The sequence below is a fragment of the Denticeps clupeoides genome, chromosome 7 (genome assembly GCF_900700375.1).
Source record: "Denticeps clupeoides chromosome 7, fDenClu1.1, whole genome shotgun sequence".
NCBI classification, from domain to species: Eukaryota; Metazoa; Chordata; class Actinopteri; order Clupeiformes; family Denticipitidae; genus Denticeps; species Denticeps clupeoides.
Window position 1 is genome coordinate 15,545,653 of NC_041713.1, and position 27,169 is coordinate 15,572,821.

Sequence of the window (27,169 nt, forward strand, 5' to 3'; positions counted from 1 at the left end):
TTCATGTAGGCTATATTGGCTATACAGTCCCTAACAAAAGTCTTGTTGCTTATCTATTTTGTAGAAACACTTGCTATTAACCTATTCAGAGAGGTCGAGGAGACTAAGAACCAATAACAGTTTTGCCAATCTGGCTGCATGTAGCTGCTCAGGAACAGCCAGAAGGGCAGTTTCTGTAGAATTAGCTGTTCTGAAGCCAGACTGGTTAGGATCCAATAGGTTGTTCAATCACATGCGGGCTCCAGTAGGTCTCCGGCAATATTTCCAGCAACTGTTTTTAATTGTCTTTTGTTTAGTGCTGGTTTCTGGGCACTGATTTGACCGTGGAGGACATTTCGAGACAGAATCCGACAAACTGTTCTGGTTGACACAGGTGAACAGGTCTCGTGGAGCTCTGCTGCAGTGGAAAATGGGCTGATCTTGGCTTTTCGAGCCAACAAATGGTTCTCGCGAGCAGTTGTCTTGCGGGGTCTGCCCAACCTGGGCTTGTCAAAAACGTCTCCAGTCTCTTCAAATCTTTTTTTTTTATCCTCTGTACTTGACACTGAGACACATTGAAGGTGTCTGCCACATCAGCAGTGGATCTGGTGTTCAGCCTCTTGATAATCAACACTTTAGTCTCAGGGTGAATGTTTGCAGAGGTCTAGTTGCGGCCAGTTGCTTTTTATATGCAACTGAGACCTAACTGATCCATTATTAGTCACAGGTGAAGCTCATATGACAAGACGACAACATTTACGTCTTTGCAAAAATGGACTCAATTGGCTTTTCGTTTCGTTTTGCACTGAAACATTATTACAAAAGCTGTTGGGAATAAAATGTAAAAAAAAATCTTGATTAGTAATATATTTCAGTGGCACTTGAGGTCAATTTGTACACAAGCGACAAGACTTTTGTCAGGGACAGTATACTGACGTGTGTTTGGTAAGCTATTTCAAATAAGACAAATAATAAAACTGATGCCTTTAATTCTTTAGTTTTACTACTACTGTACTGAAGCCTTTTGCTTCACCAGAGCCAGGAAAGGTAGGATCACATGCGTTGTTCATGCAAGTGACAAGATATGGCACATTTCTTCTAAGAGGTGGTTATTGATATCCTAGGATCTCTCAAGCACTTCACGGTTAGAGTTGAACTTGAGTGTTGTGGGTGGCAGCACTTACGCTTCAAATGAAGCAAGTTGGTACCTCATGAGGACATGACCTCAACTCATCTGTATTGTTATTTTATGATATTGTCGAAATTTTCTGTATATTATTAGGATTTACTACATCTTTCAAATGGAAATGCTGGACTCTTGATGTATAATTTGTAGTGTATAGATCCAATAAATTATAAATCTCTTTTAGAGGGTCTTGGGCTTGTTGTCATAGTTAAATGATTTTCATGAATTAAATGATTTTTTATATGAAGTATATATATGCCTGTAAAAAAGTGTGATTAATGCGTACTAATGATTTTACGTCTTGAGCCATCTTGAGACATCCACTGCAAGGATTTTCCTTCCCCGTTCAGAAATACACTTTGTGTCAGAGAGAACGGAAGACAGACATGGAAAAGGAAAGAAGCCATTACTAAAACGTTTGTTTGTTTGTTTGTTTGTTGCAGATTTGCCGAGCGCTCCATCAACATGAGATTTTCTATTTGAAGCTTTTACAAAGTATTCCACTAACCTTAGCAAAATATGTTTAATATGAAAAACACTTCACATAACATTTTGGCAAATTCTCGTGGCGCTGACACAGATGGCCTAAACTGGAATTCTTTGTAGTCTTGTGTGACATTTAAGACAATTGGCAGCACTAGGATCTGGTAACAACATTGTTGCTAAGAGCCCAAAAAACACCAAAAAAAGCACATTGGTACATACCATCTCCCCATACTGTGTATTAAATAATGTGACTGGCAATGGCACCTGGCATTTCTTGAAGATTATAGGAACCAAAGACGCTGAGGCTGAAACCATGTGCACACCAAGGGTGTAATTTTTTTTAACTGGAGCTGGATTACAAGCACATGTTGTTTTCAGTGTCTGTTACAGTGTGTGCTTTGTGGAGTTCCTCTCAGGGTGAAAGTCCTGTTTTCTTTTGTCTGCCAGACTAAGTCATGTCTGTTTCCGTGCCTGACATCACCCTGCAATGTGAGCACTGTTGGACACCATTTCTACTTTCTGAGAAAACGGAACCACCCAGGACTGTGTCATCAACGGAAATGTGACTGATTGTACTGTTTCTGTGATGCCCAGTAAAAGGATAAAATGAGAGAATAAAGCCAAATTAGCATTTACAACAGAACAGTGTGCACTTCTTGGATCATTATTTGTCAGTCCATGTTTTCCAGCCCAATAAATGTGTAGAGAATGCCAAAACACATATAAACTCTCCAGGGTAAAATTTAGAGCAAATTAACAGTAAAAAAAGTAAAACAGACAGCAAACACACACAAAAAATAAGCAAGACAAGCCTTGTCTATGAAACATTTAGTGCTAATGAGCACCCCTCTCTACTGCATCTGTGGTAATTCTGTTGTTTTTGTCCAGATTTTTTTCTTGACTAAAGTGGCATGCATGACCTTTTGGCGAGCTGGCTTGGAAATGCTAACGATAATATTAAGTGCATAAATACAAGTACATCTATTATTTGGCTAATATCCCAGGAACCATTTGGGATCTTACACATCCAGCCACCGGCCAGAAATTCGATGTGAAATCTCTTCTGAGGCACTTATCTGCTGACAAATATGACTGAGTCTAATTTCTGGTTGTAATAACCTGTATGACCTTACAGCCAATATGTGTTCTCAGCAAAACATCGAGACATAAACATGCTTACCACACACTTTAGAAGAAAGCTAAATGTCTTTTAAAAACCATCCACAGGGGGCGCTATTACTTCATTTTTCTTAGAAGCCAATGGATAGAAAATACAAAATGTATGTAATCTTCTGTCACAACTAAGTACTTAAGATACGGCAATGACTTGTGAATGAATGATAAACGAAATGGTTAAGGGGACGGGGACGCGTACAGATGAATTTTATATCCACCAAACGCTTTATTTATATGCTGCCACTATATGTCCCTGGCATCTTTATTTATTTATTCGTTTTTGTTAATGTCTTGTAATGCTTTTATTTTTGGTTGTTATCAGTGTTTGTTTAAATTGTAATTTGAGCAAATAAATATATAAATAAAACTTGGCTTTTAAGTCCTATGTCGGTTTGGGACCAGACGAAACATACTTTGTTACATATATTTGTTTGTAATTCTCTAAGTTAATGTTGTTTCACTGTTAATAATTATAACTATTGGATCTTTTTCTCAAATTGACATGGCTTTGTTTCATGTCATGTATTTTGTGTATGTTAGGAATTCATTTCACTAACAAATTTATATTAGTTTTGGTAATAAAGTTATTTAAACACTAAAAAAATCTGAAGAGCCACTTGGGAGCCGAAAGAGCCGGTTCTTTACAGTGAGCCGATTTGAATTCCCAGCACTAGCATGCATGTCGTCTGCTAAAACGTCTTCAACATGCCCGCAGCAAGACGACACTTCCGGTTAAGGCACAAAACTTCCGGTCCGGCTGAAACATGGGCTCGCGGTGAGAAGCGATGGTTGTATCATACTCCCCATATCTATGATTTCGCCCCACGTTCGGGAAAACAAGTTTATTGTGCGCCTGTGTCATCTTCTGTCGCCTTATGAACGAGTTCCGCTGGGCACGGAGACGTTCTGAAGAGCCGGTCCTGCTGAGTTCGGTACGTGCGCCGAGTCCCGGTGGCGCTTGTTTAGAAGAACGGCGCGGTTTTTTTTTCGACTCTCTGCACGCATGTTAATGAAATAACGTTGTATACGTCTTATAATGATATGAATGCAGTAAGTGCATTAGAGAGGTTATTTGCGAGTCGGTACACTAGTGGGTTACTAGTTCGCTACACGTCAACAAAGAAAGACCAGGGCCTGGAATATAACCTGTCACTCGTTTCCAGAGCCGGAAAGTATGGATATTTCCGACTTTTTCCGTCTTAAAACTTTATAATAATTGCACAATTGCTTGGATCTAAAGTAAAGATCTGAAGTTGTCATGTTGTCAAGTCATGTTCTGAAGTTGTGGATGTACAGTTGAGAACATTTTCCTAAACGTCTTCCCAATGTTTTTCCAATGCTTGATATAATCAAAACATTTACCAGTGCCAGTTAGTAGCATTTGGTACATTAACCAATCAGCTTTGAAACCGCACCCATGCATTCAATTGGCTTCCTAACAAGATTCAATCAGCATGAAAAAGAACGGGGCACTTGAACACATGAGAGGGACGACTGTCACATCTGCCAAGACGTTTCTTGCTGAGAAATCAAGATTGTTGTCTAATTTCATAAAAGGGGCTAATATATTTTTTTTACTTTTCTCAGTGAACATAAAGATCTGTTTCCTCTGTGGTGTGTGTTGTTCTCTATTTATATGCTGTTCTCTATTTATATGCTCCCACTTGGTCTAGTCATTAGAAATTATGGCATCACCTTTTATTGCTATGCTGATTATACCCAGAAGTATACACCATAAGAACTAGTGATGCCTCAAAGGTCAAATAAAATTTCAAATTCTATTATTTGTTTTCAAGGATTTAAATGGTCAGGTTGCCACCTACATTGCAGAGTTACTGCAAAATAAATCATCAAACAAAACCTTAAGATAATCATAAAAAACCTGCTGCTGGTCGTCCTGCTAAAATCCAAGGGAGATAAGGCCTTTGCAGCTACAGCCCCGAAACTTTGGAACTCTTTATCACTAGACATCAAACTCTTTCAGACCATCATAACATTTAAAAAACATATCTTTTCACACAGGCCTTCTGAGTCCGGATGTTCATTTTGTTTTTACTATTTAGGGTTTATATTTAAAGTTTTTTCTTGAATGTACAGAACTTTGGTGGACATTTTTTGTTTTTGAAGCTGTGCTTTATAAAGAATGTATTATGTGGAAATAAAAAAAGGTGGGCAAATAGTAACGTTTAGTGAAGTAAAAGACATCTTGTGTAGAAATCTTTAGGTCTGTAGTCCTTTCAATATGATTTCATTTTTTTTTTTAGTTAGTTAGTTCTGAAGTGTCACAATGAACCGGCCGAAGCCCACCACTCTCAGGCGCCCAAGCGCCGCCAAACCATCAGGTGCGTATAACAAGTATTGACTCTTTCTCACTCAGAACTTTTCATGTTTAGTCTGGTGACGTTCCTCCTTCTTTGTCGCAGGTCACCCCCCTCCTGGCGACTTCATAGCCCTCGGTTCCAAAGGTCAAACGAGCGAACCTAAAGCACCGGCTGCGCTCCTGAAGCCGTCCCCTTCAGGCCTGCCTTCTGACCGGAAAAGAGAGCCGCCTTCATCCCTCCCTTCCTCTTCGGGATTGTCCAGCCTTGCCAAACGCCCCAAACTCTCTTCTACGCCTCCGGTGAGCGCTCTGGGACGTCTGGCAGATGTGGCAGCGGTTGACAAAAGGGCGATATCCCCATCCATCAAGGAGCCATCAGTGGTTCCTATTGAAGGTGCTTCAGTGTTCCCAGACTATTACAGATCTGATCGTTAGCAAACTTTGTTTAATATATATTAAAATAAGCCGTTTTTTTCCCCAGTTCCACCTGCAGTGCTTTTGGATGAGATTGAAGCAGCAGAAGCCGAGGGTAATGACGATCGGATAGAGGGGGTGCTCTGCGGAGCGGTTAAGCAGTTAAAAATGAATCGTGCCAAACCCGACATCACCCTCTACCTGAGCTTGATGTTCCTGGCCAAAATCAAACCTAACGTGTTTGCCACCGAAGGCGTGATTGAGGTGAGAGCCTTTTCTGTGGTTAGCGGCGGTTTTACCAAGTGGTCCGGTTGGGAATTTGATGACTCTTGTTGCTCCAACAGGCGTTGTGCAGTCTGCTTCGTCGAGATGCCTCCATCAATTTCAAAGCCAAGGGGAACAACCTGGTGTCTGTCTTGGCCTGTAACTTGTTGATGGCTGCCTATGAGGAGGATGAAAACTGGCCAGAGATTTTTGTTAAAGTGAGAAACTTTTCTTTTTAAATTTTTTTTATTTTTATTTTTTAATCTCATATTGGTGCAGTTATAGGTCAGTTTATTGTCATATGTTCAATGTTCCAAGCACAATGAAATTCCTATGAGAGAGGAACAGTGACTGGTATAGGTGAAATAATCAATATATGTCATAATGGGCATATATTGGTTCGTGATTGTTCTATTAGGCTAGGTGCAATACAATCCATTTTCAACAGTATGTTTTAATGCTGTGCAGGTTACCTAATCTGTATATCAATCTGTAGTACACATCACACCATGCACTATGCAATATAGCGTCACAATACCATTATGAAAAGTCTGCAGTTTTACATTTACACTTTACATTTACAGCATTTATCAGACGCCCTTATCCAGAGCAACTTACAATCAGACAGTCCCCCCCTGGAGACACTCAGGGTTAAGTGTCTTGCTCAGTGACACAATGGTAGTAAGTGGGATTTGAACCTAGGCCTACTACCACTCACAGTTCTTTTAACTATGCAATTTTGCTGATGGCGCTGTAATCAAGTTCCTCACTCACAAAGCATAAAAGTTTTACTTCAATACTGGATACCAGCAGCAATATTATGTGACCTAAGGAAGTATCAGGATGCATTGCTGTGTCATTTTTGTTATTGTTTTCCCTCCCACCCTTATTATGACAATATGTGTCATTATGTCACAATATCAATGTACTGATGTACATTGTGCTCACTCATGCCAGGGTACCATTTGCTCTGCCCCTTTAGGGTTGCTCTGAATTTTTAAATAGATCTAACTATGTTAGGAGTGCTACCCCAGTAATTTGCAGAACGAAATGTAAATGCGAACACATTGTTAATCAGTTTATTAATCAGAGCTGTCTTGATATTTTTCCTCTATAGTAAATGGAAATTTCCCTTTCTCCCTATGTGTTTTTCTGGCCTCTGTGTGAGTTTTCCCATTTAGTAAAATTGGTTTGTCTTGTTATGTAGGTGTATATTGAGGACTCATTGGGAGAGCGCATCTGGGTGGACAGCTCCCACTGCAAGAACTTTGTAGACAACATCCAGACCGCATTTACCACCAAGATGCCTCCAAAGAGCATGCTGCTGCAGGCAGACACTGGCCGCTCAGGAGGGGACCTCAGTGCCGGTACGGCGTTCAGTTCCCACGTCACGTTATGAACACAAATCACTCTGGCTAACCTGAGGGCTCTGTTGCCATTTCAGGAAACAGCCCACACCCTTCTACCCCAGACGAGGATGAAGGCCAGACAGAGCTGCTGATTGCTGAGGAAAAACTAAGCCCAGAGGATGAAGGCCAGGTCATGCCCAGGTACTTAATGTACTTCAAAGTCCTCGGAGATGGTTTGGTCAAGGTCACTGCGTTTTGCATCAACAGTAGACCTTCACATTTCACACACATGTTTGTTCAGATGAACTGGTTTCATTGTGGTGGTCAAGGTTGATGCCAAGTCCTCTGATTGTTTTTGTTGATTTTATCCTTTCATAATGTGAAAAGACAAAAGTCAAAAACGTACTTCTCACTGGAATGTGTTCAGTGGAACCAAGCATGACATGCGTGACATCACATACCCTCACAAAAATGCACATCTTTTAAGAATTTTTTTATGAAGTCCTCGTCACACGTGGGTGTGGTCGTGTAGGTACGAGGAGCTGGCTGAGGGTGTGGAGGACTACGTGCTGGATGTGCTGAAAGACCAGCTCAACCGGAGACAGCCAATGGACAATGTGTCCCGGAACCTCCTGCGTCTGCTCACAGCCACTTGTGGCTACAAGGAAGTGCGGCTGATGGCCATTCAGCGGCTGGAGATGTGGCTCCAGAACCCAAAGGTGAGAGTTAGTGAAGTTCCCTCTTTGCTGCTGCTGTTTTGTTCTCTGGAGTGTGTTTTTAAAGTTTTTTAAACATGTTTGCAATTGGAATTTTTGAATGTTTGAATGTGCTTACTCTGTTATCAATATCTTTTGAGTCATGTTGTACCTCATCCAGAATGTATGCTTGTTGGTACAGTTGACACGTCCAGCGCAGGACCTCCTCATGTCCCTCTGCATGAACTGTAACACCCATGGTTCAGACGACATGGAGGTGGTCTCAAACCTCATCAAGATCCGCCTTAAGCCCAAGGTTTTGCTCAACCACTACATGCTGTGTGTCAGGTCAGAAGTCCTGCCCGCCTGTCCTGTCTCCAGTGATACCTTTGATTTTTATTATGCAACAGCCACATTCACCCCTGTGCCGTCTGTCTGATCATTTGCCCTCATTTTCTGCCAATTGCAGGGAGCTTTTAAATGCACACAGGGACAACTTGGGGACCATGGTTAAGCTGTTGATCTTCAATGAGTTGTCCAACTCCAGAAACCCCAATAACATGCAGGTCTTACATACAGTGTTGCAGCATAGCCCAGAGCAGGCACCAAAGGTGAGATTCTCGATAAAGCCAAAAAAGTTCTAACAATGTGTTTCACCCACTGTTCCAACATAGATTAAACAGACAATCTGTAAAATTGTACTTGTTTCCTGGAACCAGTTCCTGGCCATGGTGTTCCAGGACTTGCTGACCAATAAGGACGACTACCTGAGAGCCTCGCGGGCTCTGCTGAGGGAGATCATCAAACAGACCAAACATGAGATCAACTTCCAGTCCTTCTGCCTTGGCCTGATGCAGGAGCGGAAGGAGCCCAGCTATGTCGACATGGAGTTTAAAGTGAGTTGTGCTATTATATTACTATCAAAATGTGGAGCTTGTGTGATTAATTGAGTCTCTTGTTTGTCAACTTTATTGGCAATGTTGTGAGAATTTCAACTTTATTAACTAATTTTGCATGACTGATCAACTTTATCCCTTGCTAAAGAATGTATTATATTGATGGAAAAGTTGCTGTTTTTTAAATGCAGAATTAATGGTTTAAATCACTTTACAGAGGGAACTAGGCAAAAACCTTTTTTTGTGGTTGTCATGCAAGGAGTTGAAATTAACCATTACATTTTCAATGTTGTTGTTTCAATGATTAATTATGAAGATATTTTTAGTTGCATCATTCACTGGTCGATATAAATAAAAGTTGGATAAAAATGCTAATTGTATTTTGTAACATTTATATTGTATTTTTGCCTTTTTCCATTCAAAACTAAAATAGATGTTTTTTTCATTGTAAAAACCCATTTCTGTGATTTTTTTTTCTGTGATTTACAGGTGATGGGGAGCTGCTTGTAATATATAGGGTGGGTCAGCATGAGCATGTCAATTTACGGCAGTTCAGTCCAGTAGTGGGGTCCAGGCTTAGAAGTATAATGTGGAAATGCACCTTAAGACTGTATTGTTTTAACCCTAACCAGTCCCAACTGGTCTGTTAGCAGAAAGCAAACACTTTCTTTCTTCTTATTCTTATTTTTTCTTCTAGGAGCGTTTTGTCATCCAGGTGACTGATCTTCTGACTGTCTCTATGATGCTTGGCATCACCGCTCAGGTTAAAGAGGCCGGCATCGCCTGGGATAAAGGAGAGAAAAAGAGTGAGCTTCTCTATTGATCCACAGCCACCAGCCTCAGGGTCTGGATGCAGGCGCGTTTTTTTTTTGCTGGAAGGTGTGAAGAAAGGTCTGGTTTGCGTGCTCAAGCTGTCGACTCTTTGCAGATCTCGAGGTCCTGAGGGCGTTTCAAAACCAAATCGCAGCCATCCAGAGGGATGCTGTGTGGTGGCTCCACACTGTTGTTCCAACCATCAGCAAAGTGGGCCCTAAAGACTATGTCCACTGGTACACTTTTATCCATTTAATGCAACATGTCTGCATTTTATGTGTAATCAGATTGCTCTGTTAATTTGTGTAAATTCAAATTTAATTATTAGCCTTCACAAGGTACTCTTCACAGAACAGCCTGAGACATACTACAAGTGGGATAACTGGCCTCCTGAGAGTGACAGAAAGTGAGAGCTTTATTTTAATCCTGAAAATTTTGTCTGTTCTATGGAGTCAGTATAAGAGTTGGGGTTGGGCCTTTGTGGTTTGTGTTCAGTTTTTTCCTGAGGCTGTGCTCCGAAGTGCCGCTGCTGGAAGACACACTGATGCGTATCCTGGTGATCGGGCTGTCACGTGACCTGCCCCTGGGCCCAGCCGATGCCATGGAGTTAGCAGACCACTTGGTGAAGAGGGCTGCAGGGGTGCAGTCAGATGGTGAGACCTCATCTCCTCCAACCCTGTTAAAAAAACATGTCCTGGGTGGCTCAGTGTCTCAATGTCGTGTTTGTGCCTCAGATCTGGATGTTCTGAAAGTGGAACGAATCCAACTCATCGATGCCGTGCTCAACCTGTGCACCTACCACCATCCGGAGAACATCCAGCTGCCTGCTGGGTACATGCCATTTTTTTTTTGTTTCTTATTATTCATATAGGGGCAGTGGTGGCCTAGTGGTTAAGGAAGCCTCCCCATAATCAGAAGGTTGCCGGTTCGAATCCCGATCCGCCAAGGTGCCACTGCGGTGCCACTGAGCGAAGCACTGCTCCCCGGGCGCCTGTCATGACTGCCCACTGCTCACCAAGGGTGATGGTTAAAAGCAGAGGACACATTTCGTTGTGTCACCGCATGCTGTGTATCACAATGACAATCAGTTAAATTTCACTTCACTAAGCCACCAAAATGAAGTTACAGTGCTATCTGAAGGAACTTGCATGGCAGGATCACTGACTGTGTCATTTATCGTGCTAGTTACAAACTCAAATATTTCTCAATATAATGCTATGATGCTATCATGCCTCCTCCTTTTAAAATTATTATACATATACATAAACTTGTGCATTTGGCCCATATTCTTAATGCAAATGAACTTTGTACATAAAATACTTTTTATGTATTTATGTATGTTTTCTTTTATTCTATTAATTAATGATTTATATTTTCTGTGCTTTTTTAAAGTTACCAACCTCCCAATCTGGCAATTTCAACCCTTTACTGGAAGGCCTGGCTGCTTTTGCTGGTGGTGGCAGCGTTTAACCCTCAGAAGATTGGTGAGATTTCTTTTCATTTGTGACAATGTCACTTGAAGTGAAACAACCTACTCGAGACTAATTCTGCTTTTTGCTTGTTTAGGACTGGCAGCCTGGGATGGATATCCAACCCTCAAAATGTTAATGGAGATGGTTATGACAAAGTGAGGCAAACATAATTACAACTGCCACCTTAAACGATTCCCATGGGTTTGCAGTGCTAGTCAACCATCTCCTGTTTGTCTCTTTCATTCAGTAATTACTCCTACCCTCCGTGCACAGTGGCTGATGAGGAAACAAAGACAGAGATGATCAGCAGGGAGCTGCAGATCTCCCAGCGGGAGAAGCAGGAGATCCTGGCCTTCGAGAGCCATCTGGCGGCTGCCTCCACCAAGCAGACCATTACTGAGAGCAACAGCCTTCTGCTGTCCCAGCTCACCAGCCTGGACCCCCAGTAAGACCCAAACCTGACAGTTTGGGTTCATGACATTACACATTTTCTAAACAGAAGCAGGAGTAGATCTGTCCCATCCCATGGGGACATGGTGTGATGTATGAATGTCGATGGCCCATTAAAGTTTATTATTCACTAAAGTTATGTCTTCATAGCAGACAAAGACGCGGTTCTGGATCCAAAAATATATTTTGTCATTTTACGGCTTTCCCTGTGACCAGAACGACTTGAGAATAGCTACAAATGCTAAATAAGGTTCACACATTCCGCAATTAGTGCAGAGATAAAAAGGAGAGATTGGAATGAGCATCTACTGGCAATAGCTATTACCAACCATCAGTGAGTCTTTTTATTTCTGGTTGCAGCAGGAGTGTTGAGTTTATATAATGATTTCTATTGTTATGTTATGTATGTCAAAAAAAAAAAGAACATTGCATGAGTGTGTACAAATTTGGAGAGGAGAATAATAATAATGAGGAGAGGAGAATTAGTATATTTTATTCACATGTCCAGGTGTGAAAGTAGGCTAGTAGTCGATTTGACAGATTGTTGCTCAGACCTGATCTCGTTTCTGCAGGGGTCCACCTCGCAGACCTCCACCCCACATTCAAGAACAGGTGAAGACTCTGAACCAGTCCCTCCGGCTGGGACACCTGCTCTGCCGCAGCCGCAGTCCTGACTTCCTGCTCAACATCATCCAGAGACAGGTCGGGCTCTCTAAAATCTCTCGCTCTCTATCATTCTGTATTCATCCAATATGAAGCTGACGTTTCCTTCTCTATTCTATCCCAGGCGTCCTCTCAGTCCATGCCATGGCTCGCTGACCTTGTACAGTCCAGTGAGGGCTCCTTGGATGTGCTGCCTGTCCAGTGCCTGTGTGAATTCCTGCTTCATGACGCTGCTGATGATTCGTCTCCAGCTGAGGATGAGGAAGAGGGGGAAAGCAAAGAACAGAGGGCCAAAAAGCGTCAGGTATCATGCGTCAGTTCCATCATTTATGTCTAGTTTGTGAATCTAATGTCCTAATGTTCTTTTTCTCCCTCTGGTCCACACCACAGAGGCAGCAGAAGCAGCGACAGCTCCTCCTCCGCCTGCAGGATCTACTGTTGGGCTCCAAAGCTGATGAGCAGACGACCCGTGAGGTGCTGGACTACTTCCTGCGTCGCCTCAGCTCTTCACAGGTTGCCTCCAGGGTCTTGGCTATGAAGGTAAATTTATTTTTTTGTTACTCAAGCAGTACATATGAAATAGAATGTTTTAATATATTTTTATATAATAAATTGTGTGTCGATTTCACAAAATATATACATCTGTTGCAGGGCTTGTCTTTGGTGCTGTCAGAAAGTGGCCTGAGGGATGGAGAAGACAGGGACCAACTCATGGAGGATGACTCACGAGATTTCGAGCTACTGCCAGGTTACCAGTGGCTCCTGCAGGACCTTCCCAAACTGCCCCTGTTCGACAGTGTGAGGGCCATGACGGCCAGCGCTCTTCAGCAGGTTAGACCTACTTTCCCTCAATCTAGGACTTCTTAGAAATGTAATAATGTCTCTTTAGTGAGGATAAGCTGTCATTTGTTGTTTTATTAAAGGCAATTCACATGGAGACAGACCCTCAAACTATCAGCGCATACCTGATCTACCTGTCCCAGCATGCACCAGTGGAGGACCAAGCCCAACACAACGACTTGGCCCTGGTGAGCTTAAAGCTTCTAGCTCTGAGAGGTACATTCAGACACTCTGCTATTAAAGTCTATATGATTCTCTTTCTTCCCGTCTCCCAGGACGTGGCCCGACTCATCGTGGAGCGTTCCACCATCATGAGCACCCTGTTCTCCAAACACTCCTGCAGGCCGGAGTCTGATGCAGTGCTCTCAGCACTCGTCTCTGTCTTCTCCTCCTATGTCCGTAGGATGAGGAAAACCAAGGAGGGAGAGGACCTATACAGCTGGGTGAGCAATTCTGGGCAATACTGTGAACTTTCACTCTTACCTGCTGGTTTCTTAAACTGAATTTCACAATTGATGGCTATACTCTATGATTAATTGTTTCATATTGATTGTTTTGTTTAATTTAACAGTCAGAATCCCAGGACCAAGTATTCCTACGCTGGACCAGTGGAGAGACTGCAACCATGCACATACTTGTAGTCCATGCCATGGTCATCCTGCTGACTCTGGGTCCACCCAAAGGTAATGACTGCATTGGTATAATCAGTTTCCCCATGATTTCTCATGAAGTGATTTACATTAATGCATTTTTTTGCTGTGTTGCTGTAGGGGAGAGTGATTTCTACGCACTACTGGACATTTGGTTCCCTGACAAAAAGCCCCTTCCCACTGCTTTTCTCGTGGACACCTCGGAGGAAGCTCTGCTTTTACCTGACTGGCTAAAACTGCGGATGATTCGCTCTGAGGTTTCTCGATTGGTGGATGCAGGTTTGAATCAGAGTTCAATAAGCATTAGCAGTCAAACCATAAGAAGACAAGTATATAGTAGACATTGTATATTGGAGTAGAAAGAATGTTGGTTAAAACCATGTTATAACTTTAAATAAAGAAATCTAATAATATTAACAGTCAGAAGAACTTCAATCTAGCAAAATAAATTAATTTTGTACCTGTTCCCAGATGGTAACAAAGTATTTCTACAATATCTCTATTTACTGTTCATGCCTCGATCTTTCTCCACAGCTCTGCAGGACCTTGAACCCCAGCAGCTGTTGCTGTTTGTCCAGTCATTTGGTATCCCAGTATCCAGCATGAGCAAGCTGCTGCAGTACCTGGACCAGGCTGTATCACATGACCCTCAGACTCTGGAACAGAACATCATGGACAAGAGTGAGAATGTTGTTTTTCTCAATAACAAATGTTCTTAATCCTTCTATTCACACAAATTCAGGACTAGCATGTTTTTTTTTCTTTTCTATTTCAGACTACATGGCCCATTTGGTGGAGGTGCAACATGAGCGAGGCGCCACTGGAGGGCACACTTTTCATGCCTTACTAAGTGCATCATTAACTCCTCAAAAAGGTAGGATGGTTTGCACCCGCAGGGTGAATGCCCGGTCATAAATCAGAGAGTTCTTAATAAAGCTACTTTTATTTGCTCCATTTAGTGAAGCCTTGGTACACATAAGTGGGTGGATTCAGTTTAGCTTTTAGCAAAGGCTTTCCCAAATCTGCACTTGGAGGAATACATGCCAGAATTTTTTTATTCAATCCCACACAGCGTACAATACTAAGTATTAGGCCGTTAACAATTAGACTAGCAATACCAGAGCCTAAATATGGTTGGGATGAAAACCTACTAGCAGGTGGTCTTCCCTGTCCAGGCTGTGCTGTAGTATTTGGATTGTTCTTGTGAGCACAACAATCAAAACATTTGAGCACTAACAATGAAATTAGACCAAAACTGCTATTTACTTCAGCTATATATTTTGAAAATGATCTTTGCTGCAGTCATTAATAGACTATAGAGTATTCAAAAATCTCTGTACCACCAGATTCAAGCCCTGTTAGTTTAATATAATCCTGGCTCTAATAATAATGTTAAATGACACTTTTTGTGTGTTTGTTTTCTTTCTTTGTTTTATTAGACAGTGCAGAGGTCAGCAGGGCCAAGGTTACATTGGAAACGGTCCATCCTTCAGTAAAAATGAGAGCAGCCAATCAGGTGCCAGTGATCGGGCCTGAGGATGACCTCGCAGCCATTTTTTTGCAGGTATCTGCGACGAATCAGGAAGTCGCCGTTTTGAATGATTTTGTCCTCATTTGTATATTGTAATAATTCCAGTGTCTTTAAGCCTGCTATATCGATAATACTGAAGTTTGTTTTGCGGTACCACATTTAAATCTATATTGACAGTTAAGTAATAGTTCACTGGCTTAATAAGAGCTTCATAAGCAGGAGCATATGTACATATAATATTCTGATCAGTAATTACCATGAGGTATGTCACTTCTCTCCATATCACCCTGTAGATGTTCCCTCTGAAAGTGGACCCACGCTGGCCGGCTCCCCCTTCTCGTCCACTCTCTCTGGCCCTCCAACAAGCCCTGGCTCAGGAGCTGGCAAGGGTGAGGAAGGGCCACATCCAGGCGGCTGGCATAGCAGTGTGTCTGCTTCAGGCTTTGGCAGGGCTTCTCAACTCTGCCCATGCTGGTGCTCTCGTCATGGCCATGCACCGCAATCACACTGTGTCGTGCCCATTGCTGCGACAGCTACACCTGTACCAGGTAGACGCTCCTCACAAGCAATCATGTGAGTAAAAAGTCATCGGTTAAAGGGTTCAGATTTGGCTGAACAGACTTTTCTTTTTCTCCTCAGCGGCTGGTGTCACAGGACATGACGTTCTCATCGCTGTTCTTTAAATCTGTGGTGCAAATGCTCACCTGGTTGGATAACCCAACTGTGGAGGCGGGGCCAATGCAGACACTGCTAAAGTCTCTGGCAGCTCAGTATTCCCACAAGCACAGAATTACAGATGGTGGGTGGCACCATGATGGCACTGCTTTATGGTCTGCCTTTTACTCCAGCTATTGACCTAAACAAATCTATGAGAACAAAATACCTGAACTTTTTTTGCTTTTTAACTGAAGCACATCTCTCTGTTTGTTTGGTTTGGCATTGGAAGATGTCAATTATTAGATTGTAATCACTTTGGAAAGTATGTGAAAGTGTAATTACAGTCATATTTGTTTTTTGCCAAATGAACACTCATTCATAACTTTAGGCATAGCATTAAATCTTGATGTATCTTTACTCAGTCCGTACAGGTTTCCTTCATTTGGCTGAGACGCTGGCATACCGACGTGACTCTGAGGTGGCTGTGAGGGGTGTCATTGCCAGTCTGCGGGCCGGCGAGCGGTGCAATGCTGAGCCAGAACTCGTAGGGAAAGGTATGCTGCGCATCATATTTCTGTTGAGCAGGATCCTTTTCTTCTCCCCTGGGGCAAATAGCAGATAGCTAGACTGTGGCACAAATTTTTCTCATTGGTGCCCAATGTTTAAATATCTTTGCATTAAATCGAAAAAAAAAAGAAAAAGTGATCAATATTTAAGCCTAATTTAAATGTCCCACAGTGTGTTGGATTTATGGTCACTGTGGTGGGTTTCAGTGTTGCAGGATCTCATGGAAGTCAGGTCTCCATTTCTGGAAGAGCTACTCTCACTGCTGATGACTGTTGGCATGGCAACGGGAGCAACCAGCAGCACCGCCGGCCCTGTTGCCATGGTTATCTCCCTGCTCCTACAGGAAACAGAGGAACAGTTAGTGAAAAAGGAGGTGGATTCCAAGGCGTAAGCACATCCATTTTGTAGCCAATGAGTGAATTTTCTGTATTTATTTGAAATTGTTATTCATACTTTGTCAAAATGTGACGTGTGTAGTAAATAAACTGGCTAAGATGAGTTCATTTGCGCTTAACACGTTTACACCAAAAGCTGTTAATGATGTTTCAATGCAGTGTGGACATGTTCTAATTGTAAATATTGCAAGATATTTAAGCAGCTTGAATTGTAAACATATTGAATTGTCACTTAGGCCTGAGTTCTCTAGGACAGGACCCAGTTCAGGCCTGCTGGTTGACTGGCTGGAGAAACTAGATCCTGAAGTTACTTCTGTATGCCCAGACCTTCAGCAGAAGCTTCTGTTTGTTCTAAACAAGGTAATTCTGTTAAAATGTTAGTGTTAGAATGTTCTGCATGAATATATTTGCTGACTGTTGCTCTTGCTTTGTCCCCTATTAATAGTTCAATGGATCCCATGGTACCCTGGTACCCTCCTACAGGCCGTATCTCCTGGCCCTTCTCACCCACCAGTCCAGCTGGAGTACCCTGCATCAGTGCATCAGCGCAGTGCTCAACAAGCCCAGAGACCAGAGGCGAGCTGCTTATCCAACCACAGTGCTAATTATTGGGTTAAGACATGTAGATACTAATCTGAGACTTGCATTTCCTTCTGAAGGCTCAATCCCACATCTGCTCTGGACTTCCTGTGGGCTTGCGGTCACATTCCTCGTATCTGGCAGGGTCGAGATCAGAAGACCCCACAGGTAGGGCAGCATTCTCACCTAGAACTAGAAAAAAGTTTCTATTTCTACAATTGGCTTAATTAATTGGCTGATTTCAGTGATCAAAGAACATTATTAAAGGTCCCCTATTGTGAAATGTGTTCTGCTTTTATAAAGGTTCCCTAATATTGTATCTGAAGTGTCTCTCCAAAATTCAGCCGTTTCGGTGTGTGTTGCTTTAAATGCAAATGAGGAGGACAGAGACGGGACGAGGAGGAAAGCGGCCTATAGAAGTGACTGGGCATTTGCAGAAATGATGTGATTAACTCCATTCACCAACCACAACGATCACCGCAAACAGGAAATCGTGCCGTTTTTCCAGAAAACAATTGAATGAATGCACTGGCTCTTCAGAGTCTCACTTGACTGAACAAAAAAATAAGTTTGTGCTCATTTTTACATTCAATCACTGAGCAACTGCAATGTTTCGCACGTTTGGAAGCCATGACGGTTAGTGGAGATAATATTTTAGGGGAGGGGGAAGAGATTCTCTGCGTGACAAAGCATGAGAAACGGGAGGTAACCTTTGACCTTATGACTACATAAGGGGACAAATTCCAGATCCAACCATCTGAGCAGAATGGGCAAAACACGCTTTATACATATCAGCATTACTAGCCACTGCAGGACCATAGACAGCCTTACTGCCCTATGATTACACAGACGGAATCGCAGAATCCAATAAATAAAATGGAATCCCCTATAAAACGCGGAATTGTGTAAAATTTGTTTCTGGTCGTGTTTCCTGTTGAGGTGGGATGTTTACACACACCAACGCAATGTAAATGCATGGTCAGCAGTGGCGAATAGGCTGTCAGTGCTGAATCTGGTCCACTTGCCCGATCGGTTCCGCGCATACGCAACGTTTAGACTTGGCTCACTGGAACACTGATATGACAGAATTCGACTCTTAGTGCTAAGTTTAGAGCGAAACAATGTCCAAACTATTTTTTATGAATAATGTCAAAGTGAAAATTTCATAATAGGGGATGTTTAAAATAATAATATATTTACTTTATTTCATTCTGGAGAAAAGAGATGGCTGCACTTAAATTAAAGCATCTGGCGCAAAAGGCTAAATTAGCTATTGGAGTCACAAGTATATATCTCACGCATACGGCCGTGTTCTTTTTCACTGTTTTCATTTAATTTTTCTCCCATGTCTTGCATTTATAATGTAATCATTTGTAACAAAACCCAACATTTGATTCCTTAGTTTTTGTCCATTCATTCATTTTCTCAGCTGGCTTATTAAGAAGTCAAGGTTGTGGTGAAGTCCATTTTTGATAATCTATGCTTCAACCCACCAGCCCCACCTGCATATTGGCTGTCTAAAATAAAGATACTTTTCAGAAGTTGGACAGTTCTGTATTGTGAAAGCTTTGAACACACGTCTTTCACCGTATTTTATTTGTTGCGGTGTACTAGTATACACCAGAGGGTTATCAGGATCAGACTTTCTGCTGGTTCTTGTTTTTTCCTGGCTTTGTCTTTGTAACAGGTTTGTCCAATGGATCCTTAATTCTAAAATCAATTAGTTAGCACTAATTAGAAGGGCTCCCCGCCTAGGCAAAGCCTGTAGAGAGGCGACAGTTTATTTGTCTTTTCTGGGCTGTTTGCAGAAGCGCAGCGAAAAGTTTGTTTTGCGCCTGAAGCCCGAGGAGCTCATCAGCCTGGTGGACCTCATCCTGTCCGAGTCAGAGCTCAACTGCAGAGACTCGCCCCACGGCAAGATGTCCCTGGACCGGGCCTCATGCTCGCTCATCCAATCGCGACTGCCCCTGCTGCAGAGCTGTTGCCATGGGGACATGGAGAGTGTGAAGAAGGTCGCCGAGTACCTGGTCAACTGTGCCAAAAAGTGGGGCGACAGGTATGTGTGTCCAAAAAACGCTCATTAAACCCCCCTGACATCAGGGCCAATGCGGTCACCCAATCAGCAAGCCTCTTCTGACAGGCGTGGCAGCCGTTCTGACTCGCTGTACAGCAGAAGAGCCGAACTCCGCGGCGGCTTTAAACGTCGGCGACAGAAAAGTCGAATTTCACTTCAGCTCCGCTGTCAGGCACAGAGGTTGGGACCAGTGGAAGGCACAGTAATTAGGTCTTGTGGTGTGAAATTGAGCCCAGCAGAAGTGGTGTGCGCTCTGATCTTGTGGAAAGCTCACTGTACTATAATGAAGCCGGATTAGGAGCTGAAGCTCTGCTGTTATTTTTTTGTATTGTGTTGTGAGTTGCAACTCTGTCAGAGATCATGGTGCAACTCTTGGTGAAGGCAAGGCCCCCCACAGTCTTTCGCGAACATGCTTTTGGCTAATAAACCGGCTTAATGAGGAAACTTTATGCAAGGTCAGACAAAAAATTTATCCGGAGAGGAATTACAATATATACATTTTTGAAGTCCGGCTAAGCCTTTTAATGGACTTACGCAAGTGGAAACCCTGCCGGATAAGAGCGCCACACAAAAGTGAGTGTTTGGCCTTGTGCAGGATAAACATTTTGCCTCTGTGTGAGGCATTCAATCCATAACCTTGCTGTAAACACAAGCGGGATTATTCGGTGTAAACCATAATTAATCGACAAAGGGGAGGGTGAAGAACACTTGCGGCATCAGACTCGACATTTTCACCCGTCAAGCCTGCTTATGTTTTGTTTTCTTGCTTCTTTTAGTAATATGTCACCGTTTACTGCCAAAAAATGTCACATTTGACAGGCTTTACGATTCACCTGGTCACTACGTTTGAAATGACATGAAGTGCAGCACATGAAGGCACGGTAGGACATGGATGTTAACGGCTCCTTTCAACCGCAATTGTCCCGCAAATTGGCTAGAGCGAAGGTAACGATGTTGTGCAGATCAAACTGTTTTGAACTGAGCCAAATAGTTCCATATCAAAGTGTTTTGGAGGGATGCCACACCCCTGTTAATTAACTGGGGCAGTGGTGACATAAGGAAGGTTGCCTGTTCAACGCCCGAACTCCCAAGGTGCCACTGAGATCCCCTTGATGAAGGTTCCGTCCCCACACACTGCTCCCCGGGCGCCTGTCATGGCTGCCCACTGCTCACCAAGGGTGACTGTTAAATGCAGAGGACACATTTCGTTGTGTCACCATGTGCTGTGCTGCAGTGTATCACAATGACTTCCCAGCCATGTTATCTGCAGCACCAGCAGATACTATAGTAATCCTACTGTTTCTTTCATTAATAATTACGTACACGCTGGTTATAGCTGATGGTCATGCTTCCCTGCTCTACATGTGACTTGTGGGATTCTTGCGTTTTTTGTGTTTGACTTGTCATTTGTGTGTTCATTTATTTGCTTTTCCTGCCCTGTGTTTTCAGTGTGATGAGCAGAAGGTGTCAGAATCTGCTGCTCCAGATCTACCTGCATTTCCCGGAGGTCATCCAGCATGTAACCCTGCCGGAGGCCACGCTGAGCAGCGAGGGAGCAGCAGACGGCAGCGCCTGCAAGGTGCCCTTTTTTTGTTGAATGGTTCCTTTTATTTTACATTTACAGCATCTATCAGACGCCCTTATCCAGAGCAACTTACAATCAGTAGTTACAGGGACAGTCCCCCTGGAGCAATTTAGGATTAAGTGTCTTGCTCAGGGACACAATGGTAGTAAGTGGGATTTGAACCTGGGTCTTCTGGTTCACAGACGAGTGTGTTACCCACTAGGCTACCACCACCCCATGTCCACCCCATGTCCATGGAAGAATTGCACTCGGAGGAAAAACAAACCAAAGTCTAACATCTGCGTCTTTCTAACAAAGCTGGATGTCTTGGTTCATCGTTTGATCACGTTGCTGGCGGACACCGGGGACTCGAAATCCGCCGAGAGCCGATCGTCTGACGCCAACCTGGCCTGCAGAAAGCTGGCTGTGTCACACCCCATTCTGCTGCTCAGGTAACACGGCTTTTTGGAGACCATATTAGCCATATGTTGCTGCCAGAATTCATTAGGGGTCCGTGTGCCTTGTGTGGGGTCTGGGTCTTTGACCCATTTCAGCGTTCAACAAAAAGAAAAAACAATGAGAATTATTTATGAGAATGAGAATTAGAATTCCTTGACTTATAACATATTTTTTTAACATACTCATACACTATATACTGCCACCTCGACTGGATCTGCGAAAATACAAACACAACCCAAGGGTTCCATATGTGATAAAATTTTGCTCTTAAATGTGAAGTCACATTTAAATTTAATATTCAACTTATGGGCTTCCCAAGTTAAAGACTGCTCAGTACAAATAAGTATTTTACTGTTTTCACCACAACTTTGAGATTTAGAGTTTCTGTAAATGAGACAAAAATGTAACATTTGATGTGAAAACGAAGTCATTTTTGCTGCAGACACCTGCCAATGGTCGCAGCTCTCCTGCATGGGCGCATCCACCTCAACATCCAGGAGTTTCGCCAGCAGAACCACCTGACCTTCTTCAGTGACGTGCTGGCCATCCTGGAGCTGCTGCAGCCGCTGGTGTTCCACAGTGACCACCAGAGGGCACTGCAGGACTGCCTGCTGTCCATTATGAAGGTCCTACAGGTTGGAAAGAAGGCTGACTCATATAAAGTAGGAATGCGGTTTAGTGTTTGCAGCACTTGAACCTTTTTCTATCTTTCCTATTACATTTTTTTCCTCGTACTACATACTAATGAAACCTCTTTTACTGATCACCCAATTTATTATTATGTCCCCGTAATGACAAGGCAAGATCACGTTCTTGTGTAAATATGTGAAGTCAGTTGTAAACATGTCATTTTAACAACAGACTGGCTGTAGAGAGGAAATTTGGTCTGTGGAAATCCCTGTATTTCGGCCCATGAAATTGGCTGGGCCTTTTCCTCATATTGGATGCAGAGGAAATCCTGAAGACGTTGGGGGTTGCAGCATATAGACAAACACTTGCGGTGGTGTGTCAAACACAACTTGTCTTTCCCCCCACATTAGCTTCAACAATCTATATTTAATTCTATGCTCAATCTCTGAAAATTTTGATGGACTGGTCCAACTTCTAATCTATTAAATTTATATCCATTTGCCGTTTACACATTTGTGGGGGCTGAGCTTAGCCTTGAGTCTCATGGGAAATTGGTATTGCAAACATACTGAAGCGAAACAACTGATGTCTCTTTTGGAGTTTATTAGCAGTTTAGACCAGGGCTGGGAAACCTGATCCATGGAGGCCCAGAGCGGGTGAAGATTGTTCGGATGGCCGACAATAAATGTGTGCAGAGCCACTACTATTGGCTTATTGAATGGTTGTCTCAATAATCTGCACCCATGCCAGCACTTTATGGATCAGATCCCCCAGCCTTGGTTTTGACATTCACAGTGACTGTGAATGGTTATAATGGGTTTATGCACACAGTTGCAGAGCGATGCAGGAGACGGAGAGCGTAATTGTGTTTGCCTTCTTTTGCAGAACATCAGGAAATTGTCTCGCATGCCAGTGGCTTTCATCAACAAGTTTGTGCTGTTTATTCAGAAATACATCACCCACGATGCCGCAGCGGCTGTAACTTATCTGCAGAAGCACTCCGACATCCTTCAGTAAGATAATGTTCCCACCACAATCTCTTTATGTTTTCGTACACGTTAATTAAATGTTTCTGTCAGGCCGAGTCGTACGTACGCCGTTACAAACAAGACTATTTATACATATTTATATAATGTTGCTGTGGCTGGTTCCCCCTTCGCACTGCTATTGGTACAAGCGAAGTATTTTTATGCTGTCTGCAGTGCTTCTCCTGCCAGCTCTGTTTGGGTAATGGCTCCGTTCGAGCCGATTTGGCTCTCGCTTCTGCCCTCAGCCTACACAGGGCAGAAATAACTTGGGTTTAACTCAGCTCCCGGGCTGGGCTTCCTGAGGGCACATTCCAAACAGAACTTTCTTTTTTTTTTTTTATATTATTTTCAATGCAGTTGCTAAACATTTTAATTGAACAAGGCCTTATGTTGAATCTGGGGCATTTAAAAGATTGAAAATAAACGGTTACTACCACACACTGAGCACTTTATTCAAGACTCTTTCATATTTTAGATTTAATGCAATGCAATTTTATACGCATTACTTAAATGTAAAATGCTTTGTTTGTATTATACAAATGTCATATTTTCCACTCAGTGCATCTGTTATGTCTTTATGTGTAGGGGACTTTCCTCTGAGAACCCAGAACTTGTGCAGCTGAAGTCTCTGCTGGCCGGCCTCACCCTGCCAGTGAGGAGTGGCTCTACTGAGAGCTCGGCCGAGGATAAAGACGGTACTGGAGTCAACATGAGCTCAAACGCACCCAGCATAATGCCATGAAGAGATCTCTACAGCCAGAAAGGAATACTCTGATGGGTTTAGAGTTTAGATTTTTCTTGTAGTGGCCTGATAAACCCAGTGGTCTTTGGTTTGCTTTTGTAAGAGTTTGGTTTTGAAACATTGAACACATTTGACAGCACATTTTTTCCCATAATGGAATACTTGGCCAGTCCTATAAGCCAGCAAACTCCAAAAGATTAAAATGCAGCTTCCCATGAGCCTACCACCAGCTCTAAAGAAACAGAATCATGCCTCACGGAACATAGAGATTACGTTTTGAGGAAGACTTTTCGGAGCCATTCAGAGACTCCCATTTTTTCAGTCATAACACTTACATAACGTTACAGAAAATCGAGTTGCTGTGTTAGTCCATCCAAAGCCGGACACGTAAACATGCCTGACTGAAATTGTGCTCCATCCAACTCAGACCAACGCAGCCAGATAATGTGGTTGGGAGTCGTGCTACTCCTGCATGTATACATTCAGCTGCCCCTCAGCTCCTTCGACCCGGCAGCGGCAGCGTCTGTCTTTGGATAATGAGATGCACCGTATGCCTTATTGTTAGAGCGTTATCAGCTCTGCTGTAAAACTCGTCCATGGCTCACCATGATAACAATTTGCCTGCAGCTAGATTGTTTGTATGTTATTTTGGGACGCGATCTACTAGGTCACCCACAGGGGAAAAATGATATATAGGACATATATCGGTCAACAAATTGATTTCCCTCCTGTGCATGTGTACAGGGACATGGACAGTAGTCTGATTAAATGGTCCAACTACAACTGTAGCTCAGATAAAAACTGAGCAAACGTACTGGCTGGTGCCATAGCCTGTAGGTTAAAAAGGAGTTTTGCACGGTAGGGAGTATAAATATTAAATCTGACAGCCTAAAACAATTACACAATTAGCAGCATGTTATGTTCGTGGCACAGAAGGGATGTGGAATTGGCCAAGAAAAATCCCTCAAGAAATTACTTTAACCTTAATTACTTTATGGTTTTATGGCATAATTGAAAATTCCAATTGTTATTTATTAATCATGAAATAGCTGATCATATTTACCACCAACCGTATTTTTGGTTTGCGTGTGTCATTATTGTTAGTGTATTATTACGTGACAGGCTAATAGATAATATGTATGTCCTTTGTCCAAATAGAGGACTCCTCCACAGGGTCCCTCCCACTGGTCAGCATTTCTGCTTCCGTGCCCCTCACAGCGGCGGATATGACCAAATACCTGAAGAAGATCTCCAGAGGAGAAGCCATCGAAGGCAAGTCGCAAACCGTCCTCCCGCTTAGCAATGCGCGAGTGTCAGACAGCCTTTATCATCACTTACGCTGTGTGATTCATTAATTCCAGATGTGCTGGAGGTCTTGACCGAGGTGGATGAGAAGTCCAAGAGAAGCCCGGAAATAATACAGTGTTTCAATGTGAGGGAAAAAAAAAAACGTTCTGTTTTGTTAAAGAAACACTAGAAGTTACACAAGTAGCTGAACACATGAACCATTCATTTTTCTGAAATGATCAAGTTCAGGCATGAGGCGGTGTCTTTGTTTGTCTTCTAGAACGATCTTCAGAGGCTGATGAGCTCTCCTGAGGAGCTGTGTCGTAACATGGCCTTCAGCCTGGCCCTTCGCAGCATTCAGAACAACCCCAGGTACCACGGGTTCGATTAATGTGAGGATCAAATGAATTAAGATCTCTAGACTGAGCCGACTTCTCTCTCTTGCAGCATGGCTGTCGACTTCCTCCCCACCTTCATGTACTGCCTGGGCAGCGGGAACTTCGACGTGGTGCAGACGGCCCTCAGGAATCTTCCGGATTACGTGTTGCTTTGTCAAGGTAACAGCCATCGTGGTCTTAAAGAGCGCATTTATCTTTATTTATAGTGCTGTCTTGTGGTTTATAACTGATTCCCCCCCATTATGTCTCTTTTATGAAGAACATGCTGATATACTACTGCACAAGGCCTTCTTGGTAGGGATCTATGGGCAGATCGATACCAGCTCCATGATCTCAGAATCGATGAAGGTCCTGCACATGGAAGCAACAACTTAACAGACCAGCGATAACAACCATTTTGCCCTTTATAGTTTTTTTATTTCTGTTTTAAATTTCTTCTGTCAATGTGTCATGATATCAAAGTTGTGTTGTTTCACTTGGAGGGTGAAAGGTTTGTTCTAAAACAAATTGAATGTTTGCGCATGGTGCATAATAAGTAATAAATAAAAAGACAATGTTAAGATTGTGTCTGCATTGTTTAAATGATGTCACACACACATATCCACAGTCTGATGTTATTTATGCCATTATTAGGCATTTAAATGTTTCTAAATCAATGTGAGAACGGAATTCGTTATGTTTAGTTTCATATTAGTACAATTCCTGTAACTTGTAAATTGTACAATTCCTGTAACTCCATAGATTTATTTGATAGTCATACTCTAATGACATGGACCTTTGGCCTTCTGTACCATTTTACAAACTTGTCTTTCCCTTTTATGACTCTTTTGGGCCGTGACATGGAGGCTGTGATGGAAACCAATTTGCCATGTAAGTGAAACTTGTTTTTGCCCCAGTTTCAATGACTTCATCCAAAATCCTCTTCATGAAGTCAAAAGAAAACAGAACCAAACACTGGGCAGACATGCAGGTAAGCCTCCCCCCTCGTACCCTGGCCCGGGTCAATAAACCGGCTCCGTAATTGTTCAATCACCAGCCCAAAGACGGGCTCTGAAGGCTGGATGTGGGCAGGCTGTCTTCCCAGCGCTGGGACTTGAGAGTGGCAGTGTTGGGTTTCACGTGGGGTCCCTGACCTGGAGGATAAAGGCGATATATGGGCGAGGCGTGCCCGCGCTGGCGGGCGAGGGGAAGCTGTCGCTCGCCACAGCTGACAGGCTCTCGGGCTCGGCCTGATGAAAGGAGCTTCCTCCGCCGGCCTCCACGCATCACCCGAGCGTACGCACCCTGTGCACCTTCCCTTTTAACGTTTCATGAGTGAAGAGCTGCTAGGGGTGAAAGGCGTGAACATCCGTCCCCCAAAATCCTGGCTGCCGCACCTCACCCCCCCTCTCCTCTGTACAGTGGTATCAGAATTCAGACCACGTTGAGCCGTTCTGGTATTGGTTCCAGTCTCCAATTTCATGCAGTAATGGGAAGTTTGTTTTTTCTCGCCTTAACGAACGCACTGAGCGTCTGACATAAACGGCATCTGCCTTTTTTTTTTTTTTGGCTTAATTTGCTTAGCTCTGCCATAATTCTCTTAACTCAAGCTCCAAATTGCTCGTG

The 27,169-nt window shown here is 43.0% G+C and overlaps 1 protein-coding gene across 4 annotated transcripts; it reads left to right on the forward strand.

The window, feature by feature from the left end:
* Nucleotides 1-3,569: 3,569 nt before the first annotated feature.
* ints1 (integrator complex subunit 1) lies at nt 3,570-26,124 on the forward strand. Of its 4 annotated transcripts, none has more exons than XM_028986734.1 (48): nt 3,570-3,759; nt 5,092-5,169; nt 5,251-5,541; nt 5,629-5,825; nt 5,906-6,043; nt 7,033-7,192; nt 7,270-7,375; nt 7,707-7,893; nt 8,072-8,217; nt 8,339-8,480; nt 8,589-8,765; nt 9,463-9,571; nt 9,694-9,814; nt 9,907-9,984; nt 10,074-10,231; nt 10,313-10,409; nt 10,971-11,062; nt 11,145-11,205; nt 11,298-11,495; nt 12,073-12,202; nt 12,288-12,467; nt 12,554-12,703; nt 12,815-12,994; nt 13,087-13,191; nt 13,279-13,446; nt 13,575-13,686; nt 13,774-13,932; nt 14,188-14,334; nt 14,429-14,527; nt 15,093-15,217; nt 15,478-15,732; nt 15,824-15,983; nt 16,264-16,395; nt 16,615-16,795; nt 17,040-17,163; nt 17,249-17,379; nt 17,463-17,550; nt 19,191-19,438; nt 20,906-21,035; nt 21,339-21,472; nt 21,922-22,141; nt 22,995-23,122; nt 23,723-23,832; nt 25,038-25,151; nt 25,241-25,311; nt 25,447-25,538; nt 25,614-25,723; nt 25,824-26,124. In XM_028986734.1, the coding sequence occupies exons 2-48, from the start codon at nt 5,115-5,117 to the stop codon at nt 25,937-25,939; spliced, it is 6,612 nt and encodes a 2,203-aa protein (XP_028842567.1). In that variant the 5' UTR covers nt 3,570-3,759; nt 5,092-5,114; the 3' UTR covers nt 25,940-26,124. The 4 variants fall into 4 exon arrangements, with proteins under 4 accessions (XP_028842567.1, XP_028842568.1, XP_028842566.1 ...); XM_028986735.1 differs by having other exon boundaries at nt 21,922-22,114; nt 25,824-25,939; XM_028986733.1 differs by having other exon boundaries at nt 13,575-13,932; nt 21,922-22,114.
* The last annotated feature ends 1,045 nt before the right edge of the window (nt 26,125-27,169 follow it).